At 55.7% G+C, this 18,176-nt stretch overlaps 1 protein-coding gene and 1 long non-coding RNA gene across 2 annotated transcripts in view; both read left to right on the forward strand.

Moving 5' to 3' along the window:
* The window catches only part of LOC146433401 (uncharacterized), a 162,767-nt gene extending 147,363 nt beyond the window's left edge, over positions 1-15,404 (forward strand). Inside the window, exon 6 of the long non-coding RNA XR_014854105.1 lies at positions 10,242-15,404. This is a non-coding gene — a long non-coding RNA (uncharacterized LOC146433401). The remainder of the gene's footprint in view (positions 1-10,241) is intronic.
* Positions 1,536-4,077, forward strand: FOXL2 (forkhead box L2). The gene has a single exon (XM_085069716.1). The coding sequence runs from the start codon at positions 1,928-1,930 to the stop codon at positions 2,846-2,848; it is 921 nt and encodes a 306-aa protein (XP_084925842.1). The 5' UTR covers positions 1,536-1,927; the 3' UTR covers positions 2,849-4,077.
* Positions 15,405-18,176: the final 2,772 nt, after the last annotated feature.

Consider the following 18,176-nt stretch of genomic DNA (forward strand, 5'->3'; position numbering starts at 1 on the left):
GAAACAGACAGGCCTCCTTTCTGTGACCGAAATCAAGCAGCCCGGGTTTTGGGGCACACGTTCCTTCGCCGACGGCAGATAAGGGATTCGTTATATGGCTCTAGGCGAAGACGCAGAAAAGTGTTTTAACTGAGAAACACAATAATATGTACCTATATATACATATATAAATCTGATAGTTCCCCGAAGAGCTAATTTATTTCTCGGTTAAATTATGTTTCTATATATTCGACTGCCTTTACCCGCAATTATTCTGTCCCAGTGGGGGAGCAGGGACCCGTGGCCGGGCAGAGGAACTAGCAATACAGTCATGGGCCACCGAAGCCCCGGGGCGCCCCGACGGGAGAGGCCGAGTGCTCCGGGCATGCTCGTTCCGAAGCTGCCAGCCCCCCGGGCTCGCGAGTGGTTACGAAAATTGATGTCGCACTTAAAATTATCGGGACAGGGAGAATCGTGCGAGGCGGTTCACGTGCAAGAAAGGCAGGAGCGAGTCTGAGGGCGATGAGCCGCCGGCCAACAGCTGCTCCCAGGGCCGCTTCTGGGCAGCCAGGGTTGTGCTTGAGTATAGGCGGGGAGGTCAGGTCCTGCGGAGCCGTACCGGCAGCAGCGGACTCACTGCAGCGCCGCACCCCGGGGGCCGAGCGAGGCCGCGGCCGAGGAGCGCAGGTGGTCCCGGCCCTGCGGAGCTCGGCCCGGCTCTTGCGGCTGCCGGCGGTCGCGTTGTCTGGTGGAAAGGCTCGGGGGTCAAATCGGGCCGGTCTGCCCCGCTCCCGGTATAGGGCTGAAGAGTCCGTTAGAAATCAGAGCAAAGCGTCGCCTGCCCGCCGCTGTACCCGTGTCTGAGCAGTCCCGAGGCACTGATTTGTTATAACACATCTCTTGTGCTCGGGCCAGCTGAGACTACCTGGCTGCTGCTCGAGGAGGCTCTACCTGAAGGCAGGAAAGGGGAAGGAGCGGGAATGTCGGTGCCGCATACGCTACTCCAGGAACTGTGTGAAATAAGCCCAAGCCCTCCGGGGGAAGGAGTAGGAAAGCTGCCCAGTGTGTCATCCCCCGTGTCGCCACCCTGCCCCGGCCCTCGAAGCGCCTGTCAGCCCCGCAGCAGCGCTAGGGGCCTGCCAGTACTTTGCAGAGAGGGAAAAGGGGCGACCTGACACCTTTTGCTCTCTGTCTCTTGCAAATAAGAGCTGCAAGAATCGACTTGCAGGGAGCGGCAACAGCCTCCTGGTGCTCCCCGGGAGCGATCGGTTGGCGGGGCCCGCGGCCAAGACATATAAACGCGACCGCGTGTGCGGCTGGACGTGTGACAAGCCGCCGTGGCAGGGCGGGCGCCGCGGGCACACCCCTTCGCACCCACCGCCTTCAGCGCGACCCCGCGCCGGGCGGGAGGGGAGCGCAGCGCCGCGGGTCCCGGCGGGCTCCGGGGTGGGCGGCGGAGGCTCGCTCAGCGCCCCCCGGACACCTCCCCCCGCCTACCCCCGCCCCCGGCGGCGCGGCTGAGCCGGGGCGGTTCCGCGCCGCTCCGCGGGGCCACGTCGGGCCGCGTGTGCGCGGGGCTGAGCGCGGCGCCGTGACTGCAGGGTGAACTCGGCCGTGCCCAGCGGCTCGGCGGCGATAGGGGAGCGGGCTCCTGACGAAAGCGGAACTCGGCCGGGCCCATACAAATCAGAAAAGAGCCCGGCCGCCGCGGCAGAGGGGAGCGGAGCCCGCGGGGGCAGGGACGCCGGCGCCGCTTGCTGCACGGACCAGCGGCGCCGCGAGAGGCGCTTCCCGATCTCCGTCCGGGTCCCGGCTTCGACTCCGGCTTCGGCCCCGTCTCGGCGAGCGCGGAGCGGGACGGCCGCCGGCAGCGGGCTCCGTGCAGCGGGCAGCGCTCCGCACCGCGCGGCGCTGCGCTGGGCGCCCCGGGCGGCGGACGCGGGGCACCATGATGAGCAACTACCCGGACGGCGAGGAGGACACGGTGGCGCTGCTGGCTCATGACACCGGCGGCAGCAAGGAGCCGGATCGGGTCAAGGAGGAGCTGAACGCGGACAAGGGCCCCGAGAAGCCGGACCCCTCGCAGAAGCCCCCCTACTCCTACGTGGCCCTGATAGCCATGGCCATTCGCGAGAGTGCGGAGAAGAGGCTCACGCTGTCCGGGATCTACCAGTACATCATCAGCAAGTTCCCTTTCTACGAGAAGAACAAGAAAGGCTGGCAGAACAGCATCCGCCACAACCTCAGCCTCAACGAGTGTTTCATCAAGGTGCCCCGGGAGGGCGGCGGCGAGCGCAAGGGTAACTACTGGACCCTGGACCCCGCCTGCGAGGACATGTTCGAGAAGGGCAACTACCGCAGGAGACGAAGGATGAAACGGCCTTTCCGGCCCCCTCCGACCCACTTTCAGCCTGGCAAGACCCTCTTCAGCCCCGACAGCTACGGCTACCTGTCCCCGCCCAAGTATTTGCAGTCCACCTTCATGAACAACTCGTGGCCGCTGGCGCAGCCCCCCGCGCCCATGCCCTACACGTCCTGCCAGATGTCTGGTGGGAACGTCAGCCCCGTCAATGTGAAAGGACTCTCGGGCCCGGCATCCTACAGCCCCTACTCGCGGGTGCAGAGCATGGCGCTGCCCAGCATGGTGAACTCCTACAACGGCATGGGCCACCACCACCACCACCCGCACGCCCACCACCCCCAGCAGCTTAGCCCGGCCAGCCCCGCGCCGCCCGCGGCCCCGGCGGCAAACGGAGCCGGTCTCCAGTTTGCCTGCGCCCGTCAGCCCGCCGAGCTGTCCATGATGCACTGTTCTTACTGGGAGCACGACAGCAAACACAGCGCCCTGCACTCCCGCATAGACATCTAGGGAGGCTCCGGCCGTCACAGAAATGCACCGGCCCCGCTGCCCCTCTCCTGCCCCGCCGCGTTCCCCTGCGCTCCGTGTCTCTCCTCCTCGTCTCTAGCCACGGACTTCCCTCTCTCTGTGCCCAAACTCTTGCGGTGGGGAAATAGCAGCCTTGCCCCGCGTGTAGTGTCAGTGTAGGAGCCGTTCCTCCATGAGAAGAAGGCAGTGTAAGTGTGGGGACTTCCCCGCGGGGCTGTGCCGGGCAGCGGCGACCGGCCGCCTGTCTCCGGGCGAGCGGGGATTCACCGGGAGTTTCTCTGCTCGTGTGTGTGTTTGTGAGTTGTTGGGTTTGGTGGTTTTTTTGTTTTGGGTTTGTTTGGTTTTTATTTCTTGAGGGGGGGAACATCTAATTAAAAATTGGCCGTTCAGCCCTCAAAATTATGCTCCTCTGTAATTCGGCCGTAATCTTTTCGGGCTCAGCCGTGGAGAGAGTGAAGTGGAGTTTGTAAATAGCGGAGGCATTTTCACGCGTGTGCGGCGGGGCCGGCGGGGCCTAGACACTAGCGGGTGCCCACGGTGCTCGTCCTCCTCCTTCTCTTCATCCCCTCTGTCTTCTTTCTCGCTCTGCAAAGCACTGCGCTTCTTCCGAGCTGTGGCTTTTCGTTAAAATAGTACTTAACGTGGGGACTGCTGTAACAGCAGATATGCGATATTGCTGGTTAATAGAAACCAACAACCAAAACCCGCCAGGGTGACTCGTGAAACGTTTCGGCAACGGTAAATATATTTTTTTAAAGGAGACAATTTGTGTCCTTTGAGGTCTTAAAAATAATTTTATACAGGTCAAAAAAAATTTTTTGATGTTATAAAAAAAAAGAAAAGAGACGCTTTCCTGTAAATTGGAATATTTTTCCGTGTGCATATTATTATTAATAATGAAAGTTAAAACTGTGTTCAGTTTTTTGCCCCCAAACCTGGCCCAAAATGGATTATCCGGTAGGTTCTGCTTTTGAATGCTTACCCTCTTTCTTAAAAAGTTTTGATCCTTCAATTTTACATAGATTAATGTGAAAAAAATAGCGATTTTAAAACAGGGGCCAGTTCATAGCGATTTTGTAAATGTTTGTGTAAACTGATAGATGCTGTGGCATAGTACCATTTTGGGACCAACTTTTCTAGAATGAACTAGCACTTTCATTGTACTTTCTAGCATTGTAAAGTCTCCAATAAAATGCCTTTCCTTCTTTCCATATCGTTTTATTTCACTCGGCTCCTCCGCGCTGGGGCTCGGGAAGCGGCAGCGGAGGACGGGGCGGGCGCTGTGTGCCAGGGCCGCTGCGGGCGGCGGGCACGGCTCCCGGCCCGCTGCTGCAGCGCTCCCCGCTGCGGCGCACGGCCGCTCGGCTGCGGGAACACGCGGGCCGTGCTGGGCGCTCCATCGGCTCCGTAAGGCACCGGCGCAGAGCTCCGGCCGCCCGGGGCTGTCTCGGCGGCGGCCAAGAAGGTGCGGGGACGGATGCGTTGGTTCTGCGGGCGTGCGGGGCGGGCGGGCCTGGGAGCGCCTCCGCTCTGGGATGCGGGCAGCGGCCGGCACCTCGTCCCGGAGCCCGGCCCGCGAGGCGCAGTGCCTGGGACTTGTGCCGGACCCCGGCTCCGCTTTCGTTTCTTCCCCGCATGCTCGGAGCCGTGGCCCTGGGCGGCACAGAGCGGCCCCGTGTCGCCCCGAGCCCTGCGCTGCGACGGGGCCTGAGGCTTATCCGGGCCCGGGCCGGTGGCGGACCCGGGAGCCGCTGGCGGGTCTCTCTTTCCTCGCCGCGCCGATGGCTGCGGCAGGGGCCTGGGCCTCGCTTCTAAAGCTGCCCGTCCTCGTAGGCAGTGGCCCTTGCGCGGGCGCCCGGGAATTAAGAGCAGATGGGTCAGGCGAGGCGGACCCGCCCGGTGCCGGCCTGGGACACAGTGGGTTCTGCTTAGACTCCGGCCTGGGCCAGGCCTGCAGCTCTGCGGCAGAAGCGAGGATGCGCGTGTTCGCTTCCCGGGCCGAGCGGGCAGCTCGCTGCCGCGGACAGGGGCTGCCCGGAGCGAAATCCGGTAACGGGGCTGAGCACTCCGCGCCCGCTTGCAGGAGCCTGGCACTTGCCCTTGCCCGGCTCCCTGACGCTCTCCCTTTCTGCCAGGGCCTGCTGCAGCTTCCCTGCACGGCAGGAAGCGGCAGCCTCCAGCCCAGTCACAGAAAGCGGTGGAAGACGTGGGGTCTGGTCGCCTCTCTGCCGCTCGGCGGGCACAGCCAGGGCGAAAGGGCTCCGGGGAAACCCGCCGAGACATCCCGGAGGCCCTGCTGTTTCCCCTGGCCCCGTTCCCAGGCCCGGTCCCCGAACGGGAGGGCGCTGCGAGAGTTGTTGAGGCCGAGTGGCCTCGCGCCCGGGCGGACAGAGAGAAGGGGTGCAGCAAGCGGGGTCACTGCGGGCCGGCGGGGCCGCCACCGCTCCGCGCTGTGCACCGGAGCTGCGGGCCTAGTGGCTGTCCCGGGCACCGGGAGGGACAGAGCGAGCCTGGCCTCTGCACGAACACCGATGTAACGGGAGGCCAAAGGCCGAAGCGGGGTTGCCAGCGCACACGGGACGCGGCCGCGACTCCCCCCTTTGCCAGCTGTGGCTCTATGGGAGCGGAGTGCTGCTCTGTGCCTCTGACCCGCCCGGGGCCCTCGGGTGGGAGCGGGCGGTGGAGGGCAGAGGTAGCACCGCTCACACGCACTGAGCTTCGCAGCTTTACACCCGAGGGCTCGGGGCCTTGGCTGCTTGTTCTGTACTAGATAGATACTACCAATCCCGCTACTTTCCTCCGGGGTGCGTTGAGGCTACAAGGGAAACCACCGCCACCGGAGGTGGGCACGGGGCGAAGGGAGGGCGGGAGCACCTCCGCGGACCCCGCACAGGCCCACCGATGCCTCCTCGGGCTCCTTCCTGGGCTGCGCTGTCGCTCGGCTTGAAGCAAAGGCCGAAGCACCCTTGGCACACGCCCGGGAAAGGCTGGGGCTAGCCAGTTTTGAGTGAAGCCATACCTGACCGTGTCAAGTGCAGGGAGAGGAGGCGGCAGGCCGGGACGGGGCAGGGACGTGCGGCCCCCGGGGCTATTCCCATTCCCGACTGATGTCCAGCCAGGTCCCGCTGTGCGTGATCAGCGGCAGATTGAGCCCATGGAGAGAGGCAGGGAGCCACGCGTTTGGGGGAGAACGGGGCTGACAGGGCCGTGAGGCCGCTCTCCCTGCCAGGCCGGGGGCCAGTCCGTCTGCCGGGCTCCCTGTGCAGGGCCGGGGCTCTACCCTCCTCCGCCCCGGGCCCCCCGCGCCGCTCCCGGGCGGCTGCGGCCGTCACGCCCGTAGGATGTTTTCACGATCGTTTTCTGTATTTTATAAACAGAGACAGCGCTGAATGTAAACTCGCAGGGAAATCACGGCGAGGGCGCTGCCGCCGTCCCGGGCTGGCCTGGCCGCGCTCGCCGGGCGCTGTCGGGCGGAGGCTTGAGGCAGGGCTGGTCCTGCCGGCAGCAGCTCGGCCTCTGCGGCTGCCGGGAGTGGCCGGGCCTCCCGTTCAGTCCCGCCGGCCTGGGGAGGGGGGCGGCCATCATCTCCCTGCATGCTGGTGCTTGTTTGGGCAGCGGACACCGGCGTACATGGGCCGCGGCCGCGAACCGCGCTGTGCGCCTCCGAGCACCCAGGCGCCGTCAGGCATCTACGGAGCATCCCGTAGGAGCTCTGCCTCCCCGCGAACCCGCGCCCAGCCCGCTGGGCAGCCCGGGTCATGTGCGCCGCGTCTCGGGACAGTGGCATTTGGGACGGATGGGGCTTGGGGCGGATGGGGCTGGGGGCTCTGCAGTCAGTTCCGTGGGCACGAACGGCGCCAGAGGACCAAGGGTGCTCACGGTGGCTCAGCATTCCCTCATCCCGGCCCGTCGCGTCACCTCCTCCCGCGGCTCCCACCTGTCCCCGGCCGCGCCGCCGCCCAGCCCCGTCGGCCCCTTACAAAATCAAGCGGCCGAGCGCCGCACTCTTGGCAAGAGCTGGGTTTGCGCGTTGTGTAAGGTCTTTCCCCGTTATATAAATGACGGCAGGAGGAATGCACCACGGACAGGGACACGCTCCCAGGGACAGCACCTTGGCGCTGAGCCTCCTCCGGTCCCGGGGCCGCCGCTTGCAGCGGGGCTGCCCCGGGGGCCACAGCCAGGGAAGGGGGGCTCAGTGCCGCTGAGCCGCCGCCTCTGCCCTTACCGAGCGGCCCCGGGTTTATGCAACGCTGGCGAGAGATGAAAGCAGAAGAGCGAGGGGTGTTTTCTCCCTGCCCGGAGCGGGCGTGGAAGCAGCCTGCCTCTGTCGGGGAAGGACAGAGTTTGATCCTCGAGACTGAGCGAACTCCCAGCACCCCTTTGCTGCTCCAGCCCTCGGGGCAGTGCCAGCTCCGGGGGATGTTTTGCGACCGCAGCTTTTTCTTCGTCTCCGGTCCTTTGCGCAGGCCGCAAAGGTCCTTTGAAGCCCTGGCCGGGCTCGGAGGCTGACAGAGCCCTGGGCGCGGGGAGCGCTCCCCGGCGGCACGGCACGGCACAGCACGGCACGGCACGGCACGGCACGGCACGGCACGGCACGGCACGGCACGGCACGGCACGGCACGGCACGGCACGGCTGCCCTCTGCCTGCGGGCCGGCGGGAGCGCGGGGCCAGCAGCCTGGCAGCGGGGTGCTGAGCCACCCCGTGGGCTCTGTCCCGGCTCCTCTCGTCGTGCCGGCACCGGGTAGGCGCCGGTGGCTGCGAGCAGGGCAGAGCCGAGCTCCGTGAGGAGACACACACAGAGCTCTTACCTTGCGCCCTCCCTCCCGCCCCGGCCGGAGCGGCTGTTTAATACCGCCTGATTCCTGGTATTCTTGTCCGTGTTTTAAGTGGTGAAAAAGTCATTTCCAGTCCCATGGTCCGCGTTTCACCCTGAACTCATTGAAAAGAGAGTGCGGGGTCAGGACTGTTTATTATACAACCAATTAAAACAGGAAAATATGCAAAGGCTTCATTCAGCGAGATCCGGCTATTGTTAAGCCGAAAATGATATTTTTGTTTCAAAAATAAAAAAGTACATTTGTTACTTAAAAAATCTCCGCTCTGCGTGTGTGACGGACGCGGCTCCTGGCGGTCGGGAGCGCGGCGAGCTCCGGCGGCCCCGGCTCGGGCCCATCCCGGCCTGCGCGGCCGGAGGGCGGCTCGATGGGGCGGGGGGCGGGCAGGAACCCCCGTTCCCCCCGCTCTGGGGCTCGGCCCGCCCTGCGGGGTCCGCTCCTGCCCGCTCGCAGGAGAGGCCGGCCAGCCTCAAACGCGGGGGGCCATCTCCGTGCAGGCGGGCACGGGCAGCCGGCGTAGTGCTTTGGACAATACAAGACGGTGGAACCAATATTGCGAGGGCTAAAAAGCTCGAGACTGTAGCGGGCTCGGACGGAGCCTGGATAACCAGGCTGGAGAACCCCGAGAAACACTGCAGAGCCCGGAGCGCAGCGTTGAGTCCCGGCCGCGGCGCCGGCAGCCCTGGGCACACCGCAGCGGCCGGGAGCTGGGCAAGGAGAGGGGCTTCAGGCTGCTCTCCCGGGTCTGCGCTTCCCCTGCGACTTCCCCATCCACCTATGCGTGATGCAGGAGAAGCCCACCCCTGGGTCTGCGGAGCATCACCGTGCTGGCAGGGCTCTGCTCTGCGGCAGTGTAACATCTGTCCCGCAGCAGGGATGCGCCCCCGCACAGGGCAGGCAGGAGGGCAGGGGGGGCTCCTCCCGGTGGGGCTCGGCGCCCGTCCGCCCTCCCGCTCCGCCGCCCGGGGCCGCCGCGGCACCGCCGCCCGCCCCAGGTAGCCCTTGGAGATGTGCTCAGCAGCGGGCCTGGGAAGCGTTCACCAAAACAATCGCTCGAGCTGGCCTAATCCAATGAGTTTATTTTAGTCCTCGAGCTGTATTGAAAACATTAGCTCTGCTTCTTGTGGTTGTTTACAGTATGTTGGTCTCAACATCACAGCCGCCTTTCTGGAAAAGTCTTACAGGATTCAGGCGGAGGGAAACCAACACAGAAGTGACTCGGAAAGCATGATGGCAAATGATTAATCAAATCAGAGACAGGAAGGCGGAGGTAATCAATGAGTTTTCACTTATAGTTTACTTGGATGGATATCTTTTTCCTTTTTCTTTCCGTAAGTTTAGAAACCACATGGGGTTTTATTGGCCAAACAAGCAGCTGCAGGATTTGGTGGGCTGGTGGGAATTCGTTCAAAATCAGCTGCATGTTTCCTGAAGCAGAATTCGGCTTTCGACAAAACTTCGTGCTTGTTCCCGCACCAGGCACGCGGCGCCGCGCGGCGGGCACCGGGCAGGGCTGAGCACCGCGGGACCCCTCTCGTCCCCGCTGCGGGGACCTGCCCGGTGTCCTGGAGAAAGGGAGTCGAGGACCACAGATCAGGAACACGTTGAGCAGGGAAGAAGAGCCTTGCTCTCCCTCAAGTGAGCAAATACCCCGAGAAATCTCATCAGGTGTGATTTTAAAGTGAAACATCCGCTCTCCCTTCTCTGCCTTTGCGAGACGGTTAACAAGCTGTGTAAGACATTTCCCCGTTACAAAATGACGGCAGGAGGAGCGCCACTCTCCCCTGATGTGCCGGGGGTCTCAAACGCGGTTTTCCCTGAGGACACATGCGGGCACGGGCACACAGGTGGCTCCTGACCCCGCCGGAAGCTCCTGGCTTCCCAACTGGGCCCTATAAACCCTACGGTTCTGCTGGCAGGTAAATTGTTCGCCTACCTTCGTTTAACTTGTTTCTCTCTCCAAAAGGCCTTTTTCCCCGCCCCACATGAATAACTAATTCGGAGCGACCACGAAATAACGGGACAGAATTTCACCTTTCTCGTTCACAGTGACTGTTTTCGATGACATGAGGCAGCATGGGGTGAATGCGGGCACAGAGTGGCCCCGACCCGCGGGCTGGCCCTCGAGGGACATGTCACTGACAACTGATGGGCATCTGGCGCTTAGCTGGGGCAGGGCCGTCTGAGGCGAAACCGCGGGGCTTCATAAATGGGCTCTGGGCGAGGAGATTTTTGGGCTGTCGGGGCAGCTTCCACTTCTTCGGACAAGCAGTGCTTGCAAAGGTGTGGATTTGGAGGCACGCTGCCGGCCCCGCCGCAGAGTTACTGACCTAGTGTTTAAGGCATGTCGCCTATTTCCCCGTTTTTTTCCCAGCGATAACTGTGATTCGTTTCGTTACTATCGTTTTGTTCCTTGAAAACCCAAACAATCAATAAAGTACAGGGCGAAGCCGAGCACAACACAAGGCGGAATGTCCTAAGTTATCAAAAGAGGGAAGAAACAAAGGAGTCACTCACTACTGATCTCTTTTTTTTTCAGGTGTTGCTTTTAACAAGAGGTTCGGGGAAAAAAAAAAATCAGGCACATGTTGACCTGCGCTCCCTCTGCTCCTTGCTTTGGCGGTAATATCGCTTGGTGCTTATCAGCGACGACGTCTGCGGCATCGGGTACGTGGCTCCTGGCCGCTCCCCACGCTCGGGTGCAAGTGATTCTTGCGGCACGAAGGCTGCCCCGCATCCATCCCCGCATCCATCCCCGCATCCAGCCCCGCATCCATCCCCGCATCCAGCCCCGCATCCAGCCCCTCATCCATCCCCGCATCCAGCCCCGCCGAGGAGCTGCTGGCAGCCCCAGCAGAGAATCAGAAGCGGCGCCGGTAACGGCTCGCACAGCCCAGACAACGAAATCCTGGGAAATATTCCTCGCCGCTGGCTATCTGGCTACCAGAACATCGCCCGGGCACGGGGTGAGGCCGGGAGAGGTTTCCAGGGAAGCAGGTTGCAGGAGCCTGAGGTTTGGGCAGCCGGAGCTCTGCCTTGATTCGTTTTCACCAAGGTTTTGGGACCGTAGCTGCCGGGCGGTGCGCAGAGCTGCTGCCAGCCCCTTCTGCCTTCAAAGCAGCCCCAGGCGGGGCAGGAGGGATGCTCACCCTGCGTCCAGGAGAGGCCCCTGGGTTCCCCGCTAACCCACTGGGACAGGGGCTCCCGAGGCACTTTAATCCATGTCCTCATTAGTTCCTGCCATGGATCTGATGTTCCCAGGGAGCGGCGGGAGAGCGCGGGGCAGCGGCTGCCCTGCCGGGTAGGCAGGGACAGTGACAGGGACAGGGACGGGGACGGGACTGCCTCTCAGTCCCCGGCCTTACAAGTTGTCTTTCTGATTCCTGCGAAGCCTCCAAGATACAGGGACATTTTCGAAAAAAGAAACAGAAGATTTTAAAAGTTAGCAGTAACTCTTTTTAAAATGCACATCACTGATAATATCTCCTGTAGAGCAGCCTCCGGCCCGGCTCGTAGCTACAGTCCCAGGGAACACTCCTCTTAACCTACTCTTTCCCCAAAATCAACGAGTTTGCTTTGGTTCGCCTTTTCGGACAAACCAGCGTTCAGTTCAGCCCAGAGCAGCCAGTGTTGTCTGGGACAGTCACCAGTTGCCTTGGAGCAGAAATAAGAACCACTTGTTTAAACATTTTAAGGTCCCAAAATCTCTAAGAGCCATCACAGAAGGGTTTGGGTTTTTTTTTTTCCCTTCCCGAAGCGAGAAGGGAGCGAGGGGATTACAGGGAAGAATGTCTGCTCCGGCTGCTGCAAGCACCAGAAGATTTTGGTTTGCCTTTTTTTTTTTTTCCATCAGTTTTTCCATTCCTTGAGGAAAAGTTTTTAGTATCTGAATCAAAGTGCATGATTCCAACTATTTTTTCCCCCTGTTGTTTTGTTTTATCTCAGCCCTTTTTCATGTTTTCATTTAAAAAGTGACAGATTTGGTAGAACTCTCAAGTGTTTCCCATTAGAGGCGGAGAGTTCACCAGTGCGCCTTTCTGATGTTGCACATGACACGTTGGGGAGTTTGAAGCAGGAGCACACACACCCTAAGTAGTTGCAGTTGGGCCGGTGCGGGGCACTGCCTGAGCCTCGGGCCGGCCCGGCGCTGCCCTCTGCCGGCCCCGCACCGCCCGCACCGCCCGCCGCACAGGCTGCCGTGCCCCCCGGCCGCGGGGGCTCCGTGCTTCCCACCGCAGCACGGTCCGAGTGCCAGAAAACTCCCAGAAAAGCCACGGGGGCGGGAGGTGTTTCCCAGCCTGCGGGACGTTCTTCGTGCGGTCTTGCAATGTGGGGAATTCCTGCTCCAGAAATACGCGGTTGCACATTTCTCTTTTTGCCGGCTCCATTCCCTTTGCAGATTCCTCTTTTCCCCTTGCTGCTGCTCTCACTCTCTCGCTGTTACCACAGGGGCTGCAGCCCTCACTTCTCATGGCAGGCTTTTACCGTTGCTCTGGTGTTCCAGATTTTTTACTACTGATCTCTCCTTTAAGGAAAATATCCTTCATGTAACAAATCATTCTGAGTTCTTGTGTTTTGGAGTGTGGCCCTGTACAAATGTTCATAAAGTCTTGTGGAAAGCAGCACTTGCTTAGGAGAACTAGAAGGTGTCAAGTAATTTTCATAGCCAAATTTTCTGTAAATACATGCAGGATACAATCCTTCTTTGGCAACTGAGACCTTATAACTACAGGAAATGTGTGTGTACACGCTTACTGACACTTTTGGTGGTAAACTTTTATTTGCTTTTGCTCAGACCCAAAAAATCACTCTGTGGTCCATTGATCTTGAGCAAATGAGGACATGTGTAATTGCAAAATGTGAAATTAAAAACAAAGAAAAGGGTATGGGCTAAGGAAATATCCCTTTATATACAAAGCTTACATTTGTCAATGCATGGATATAGGATTGCTGCTAGCTTATAGAAGCAATTTGCAATTTATGCAACAAAATCACCAAGTTCTGTAGTTCCCAATGTCACAGAGTTTAAGGTGCTCACAACTTATTATATCCTACATGAATTCTAATATTCTTTGTAAGATCGGCTATTGCCTTTTATTTGAAAAAGAACTGAATATTTACAAAGTATTAGAGAAACAGGATTTGCTAAAGAAAATCAAGTGCAGTAGGTCCTAGAGAAACATAAGGAGCAGCGAAATGATGCTGAAGTCAGAAGGAAGTCCAGGATTCTCTGTGCAGCCATGAGCTCTCTCGCTGTGACCTGGCCGTGGCCCTTCCCTGTTTCGGTTCTGCCCTGGGGCTGGGCAGGGGGATTTGCGTGGGGCAGCGTGGCTGCAAGGGATTCCCCACAGCCCCTGGTCTGAAGTGGCTGAGGAAAATCACAAAGATGACTCCAATCCTCGTGTCTCAGCAGCCAGCCCAGCTGAGGAGGAGCTGGGATGTCCATTGCCAACAAAGAAATAGACTGCAAATTAATCCCCCCGTTTGGCTGCCCAGCCTGGCCGTGGTGAAGCCACCATCCTGTTCAGTGGTGCAATGTCAAAGTGCCAGCTCTGATGGCAGGGTGAGAGTTTGAGTGGGATGGACTGAGCTAGGAGAGCTCTCCTCAGTGAACAAACTTATCTGCCTTGATTTCTAGGGGTGTTTTTCTCCAGATCTTTCAACTTCTGAGTTGACAAAGACTAGAGCAGAGCCAAATTTTAGACTCACTGAGCACCCCCTGCTTGAGCCAGTGCAGTGGGAAGAGGAGGTGCTGGCTATTTCTTGGAGGAAGGTGCTCACCTTGCATTGGGAATTCCAGGAGTGGGAATTTTTTTTTGTGGTTTATCTTTACAGCTAATGCTTTTATTTGTTTACTGTTCAAGCAAGATTGAGGCATTTCTGCAATACCACAGCACACAAAGCAGCCCCAGCTCCTGAGAGCCCCCAGTCAAAATACTTCTGTGATGTTTCCAGACTGTTGGCTATCACAGACAGAAGGACGCCCTGCTCCCAGAGAACTTGCCAGGGCTGATGCTTCTCTGGTGCAAATCAGCGCAGGAGTCATGAAGTCAGGGCACCCTCATGGCGTTAGTGTGGATTTCTATTGACATAATCAGTTAATAGTACTTTTTTCTTTGTCCTGTGCCTCACCTGTCATGATTTAACTTTTGTGCTTTTTCCCAGAGAACTCAGTGAGATGGATGGTTTTCTGGTGGTCACTCAGTGTTTTCTGGCTGACAGTCAGACAGAAAACTCATCCACTTAAAAAACCCAGGTGTGGCAGGAGTAGGGTAGAAAAGGTAAACCTCTGTGCACGGCTGTATTCTCAGAACCCTTGAAGGAGAGTGCCTGTGGATTCAGCACCAGTGGATCTGACACAATGTGAGAACTGTTTTTCTGTATCACTTACATTATAGTTGAAATGTGAAATGAGCTCCATGTGGCAGCAGCCAAGGAAAGAAAAAGAAAAAGAAAAAAAAAAGGAAGCACTCTCCAAAAGTTTCAGTTATCCCTTGAAGCTATATTACAACATCTACTGCTCTAATTGAATCAGTGTGAGAACTTTTCCCCTCCATTTAGATCATTCCTAGTCTCTGTCCACTTTTCCCAGGAGATGCACACATTTGATACAAAGATGTTCCAGGGACACCCACACCTAGGGTAGGATTTAACATTCAGTTTAACGAGTTAGCTGCTGAAAAGGAAATGTCAATTTTTATATGCCTTTGCCAGAATCCATTATGATGTTCTCCCTCTTTTCTTTATAGACTTAGCACCAGGGTATGACACAGGAGTTTTGTCTGGTTAAAGGCTAAATCTGCTCTGAGGATGCAATAGATTGATTGATCATTTCTAGGGAGTTTGTTGGGATAAATCAGAAAACCTTAAAAGCACTGGTAGCATCTGTGACAGGCCATTAGCAAGGCTGATGCTGATGAGGAAGCAATGTGGTCTCGATGCTGCTCAAACCCTACCACCCTGTTAGCTCTGACCAGGAGCTGCATGTGAGGGCTCCTTTTTCGCGGTGAAAGGGTGCCAAGCACAGCCCAGTCAGCATTGTGAGCCCTCATTTGTTACATTAAAAGAGGATTTTCAGAAGTGTGGAGAAAATCTCTGCACATTTCTAACTATCAATGCTATAACATAGCCCAAGATTACTTGAAAGCTCAGAAAGCAAAAGCAATTGATACCCAAATCCAGGTCTGCTCCATAAGTATTCACATGTGCGAAACAATACGTGATCCACAAAAACATATGGCTCTGGTATCAAATACATGGAATCAAGTTGAATTATGAAGACTCTGAAAAGGTCCTCAGCTTAAATGTACACGGCTCTCTGAAATGTCCAGCTAAGTTTAATGCAACAATTAAAACCAGATAGATTGTCAGGATTCATAGACCAGGGGTAGAGTTAATTCAGTATGAAAGAAATGAATGACTGGGAATAAGACAGAAGAGCAGAAGGAGCAGGAAAAGAGCAAGAATGAGTGGAGGGATGAAATGCTAATATGGGGGGGTAGGGAGAGCAAGGAATAGAAGAGGGGAAGAAAAAAGTGAAATCAAAGAGAAGGAAAAAAATTAAGGAAGAATATGAGATAGGAAAGAGAAGGAGAGCAGCAGGAAAAATAATGACACTTTATTGTGTAATCTCTCAGCTTTTACTTTAGGAACAAAGCCTGGAGCATAAAGGCTACCTACTCATGTATTGAAGGTATGTGGGAGGGGGTTTTCTTCATGGTTACATAGATAGATAGATAGATATAGATATATAGATGTGTGTGTGTGTCCATGTAATTATATACTTTAAATGACAGAAATTTCAGTCTAGGGATCTCCCACTGTTCCCATACTCTCAGCTTTCCCCATACTCTCAGTTTCCCCCCTCCACCACATGTCCAGCAGCAGTAATGCCCTTCTCCCTGCAGTGCTGTGAGCCAGAGCTCTCTGTTTCAGTTTGCTGATTGTTTCTGTCCTGCCTTCAAAGAGCTGGAAATGGAGGTTCTGGCTCCTCTGTCCTGCAGCCCCCAACCTCAGGGCTGTCCACTGAGATATCACAGTTGTTTGCAATTGCTGTTTCCTCCTGTTGATATTCATGGCAGCATTTTAGTTTTGCACTGACTGATCCAAAATATATCAAATGTTTTATTGTTGAATTAGTTATTAGTTGATTTTGTATCATTGTTTTTGCCTTGTCTGTCCCTGTACATGCAAGCTGCTAGTAAAATAGAATGACTTTTCATGTTTTTTAGGGCTAAAAGAGTCATTGAATGATATTGAAATTATCTATTTGATGATTTGACAATACTAAACATTGATCAAAATCTCTCTGCCTTCTTTAAGATAGCTCTTTTCTTACTGTATCATCATCTTTTACCTTTGGCTTGGGCACTAGTGGGACCATCAGTGGCATACCTTTGACTAGAGTGTTTATGCTTGTGGCCAGTAAATTGTGCTCTGTTATTGTGTGAGGAAAAACACACTCAGCAAGCCAAACTGGACTGACCGTCTATGTGGCTTCAGAAAGGCTGTCTTGGGGAGACAGAGGCAATAGATGAGGTTTCTGCTTTAGACAGATGGGTGTGACATGCATTTCTCTAGACAGCTGGGAATCCCAAGGAATTTCTGATGGATGCCAAGGCATTTCTGATGCCTGCTGGAGTGGATGTACCCCTAAACCTCCTCCCATCTACCTGTCCATGCTCTGGGCTGACTCTTCTCATTAAACCAAATACATGTTTTCTGGATCTTCTTTACTTAACACGAGATTCATTTCAAAGCTGCCCAGAGTCCCTGACTGTGCCCTTCTCTTGCTCGAGGTCAAACTGTGGCACCCAGCACACTTAGGATGTCGAGGATAGTGCAAAGTTTCCTTTCTGGCACAGTGATAGATCTGTTGCTCTATGTGTGCATGGTGAGTGTCTGTATTCTTCCAGCCTGGGCTTGCACCAATCCCTAGTTTTGGGTGTGCCATTCCAGCTCCAGTTTGTCTTGCCTTAGACATTCTCCCCAAGATGTGAGGAAGGTCAGACTCCTTTAGTTTTCTCCCACACACTGTGGAGAGTTTGCTCCTCTCCATAGGTACCCTCAGGTCTTCCCATGATTGTGTTTATCCCTGGTTCCTCCAGGGAGGGCCCCTTTTTTGAGGAGCTCAAGGATTTTGTAGTTCAGTGATGGATATTTTCCTTCCTGGTGCTGCTGGAAGTGGCATCTCTGCTTTTTGTTAGTGACCTCTATGCTTCATTCCTATGCCCTGTCACAGTTGACTTTGCTCACTGTTACCAGGGTACAAAGTGTTCTAGCTTAAACATGGATCCCATATTCATTAACATTATGTGGTTAATCTGTGATTTTTCTAAAACTAAAATGGCCTCTGGCTATTGCTGGACCATTTCTGAATGTCTTTTCTGCTTTTTTGGATAAAAATCTGAGCTAAATTTTGCCATTCTCCCTTATCATTTCCCTGTTTCACTTCTCATCATTCTAATAATCCTGTTATGAAGACAAGAAACAGAAACATGGATGTTTAACACTTAACAATGTCTTATTGTCTTACTGCTTTTGGAAAAGGGAATGGAAGAGGAAAAACCTCACATAGGGCTATAAACAAAACAGAAGGAAGTGAGTTCACTGTCCATGGGAAAGCACAGCTCTCCTGTGAAGGAGATTTTTATTTCAGTCAAGGGGAAATGCACCAGTGGTCTGGTACTGAGAAGTTCTTTTCAGCAGGCTGCAATGCTGAAAAGAACTTGTCAGGAGACCCCAGATATGCTCTGTACACCTTGGGAGTGTTTCTGATGAACATGAGGCCTCTAGAGTCTGCAAAAGACTCAGAGCTGCATTGCAGAATTGGGGATGAAATAGTTAAAAGCTCCATAAAAATTCTACAAACATAGTGATCTTTGTAAAAATAGCAAAAACCCAGATTACTTAATGTCTCAAGTTTGATAAAGCACAAATATAACTGAGCGCCCTCATTTTATTCCCTTCCTCCAGAAGATGGCAAAAGTTAGCTGGACTTAACAGAGGCAGAGGGAGGCAAATGATGCAGGGCTGTTCCTGCTATACTCCACTTTCAGATCACCACTGGTTTATATCTGCAGTGGGAAGGATTGATCCTGAACCAACTGAGATGTGGTATTTTTGGAGCAGTGAGGCACTGCTGAGATGCAGCTCCAGGCAGCAGCAGAGGCTGTTGTTCTCCAGGAGCCATGCAAGTCACAGCTATGGCTGTACATTTCCTTTTCTCGGGGAGTGGGAGTTGTCAGCAACATCTCAATGGAGATCACAGCCAGAAATGCTGCTGTAAGAAGTTTAAATTTTGTACAAAAAGTATGGGAGACCCAAATTTCAGTATTTGTCAATGCTCATGATATGACAGAGCTTCTGCTGCAGAAAAATCTCCCGAGACTCACTCCTTGAATACCAAAGAGATTAGTTCCCACTAATACAGCATATATTTTGGTTAGGACAGTGTGGAGAACTTGCATTTACA

Source organism: Lichenostomus cassidix, chromosome 9, assembly GCF_008360975.1.
Source record: "Lichenostomus cassidix isolate B80296 chromosome 9, HeHo_3.0, whole genome shotgun sequence".
NCBI classification, from domain to species: Eukaryota; Metazoa; Chordata; class Aves; order Passeriformes; family Meliphagidae; genus Lichenostomus; species Lichenostomus cassidix.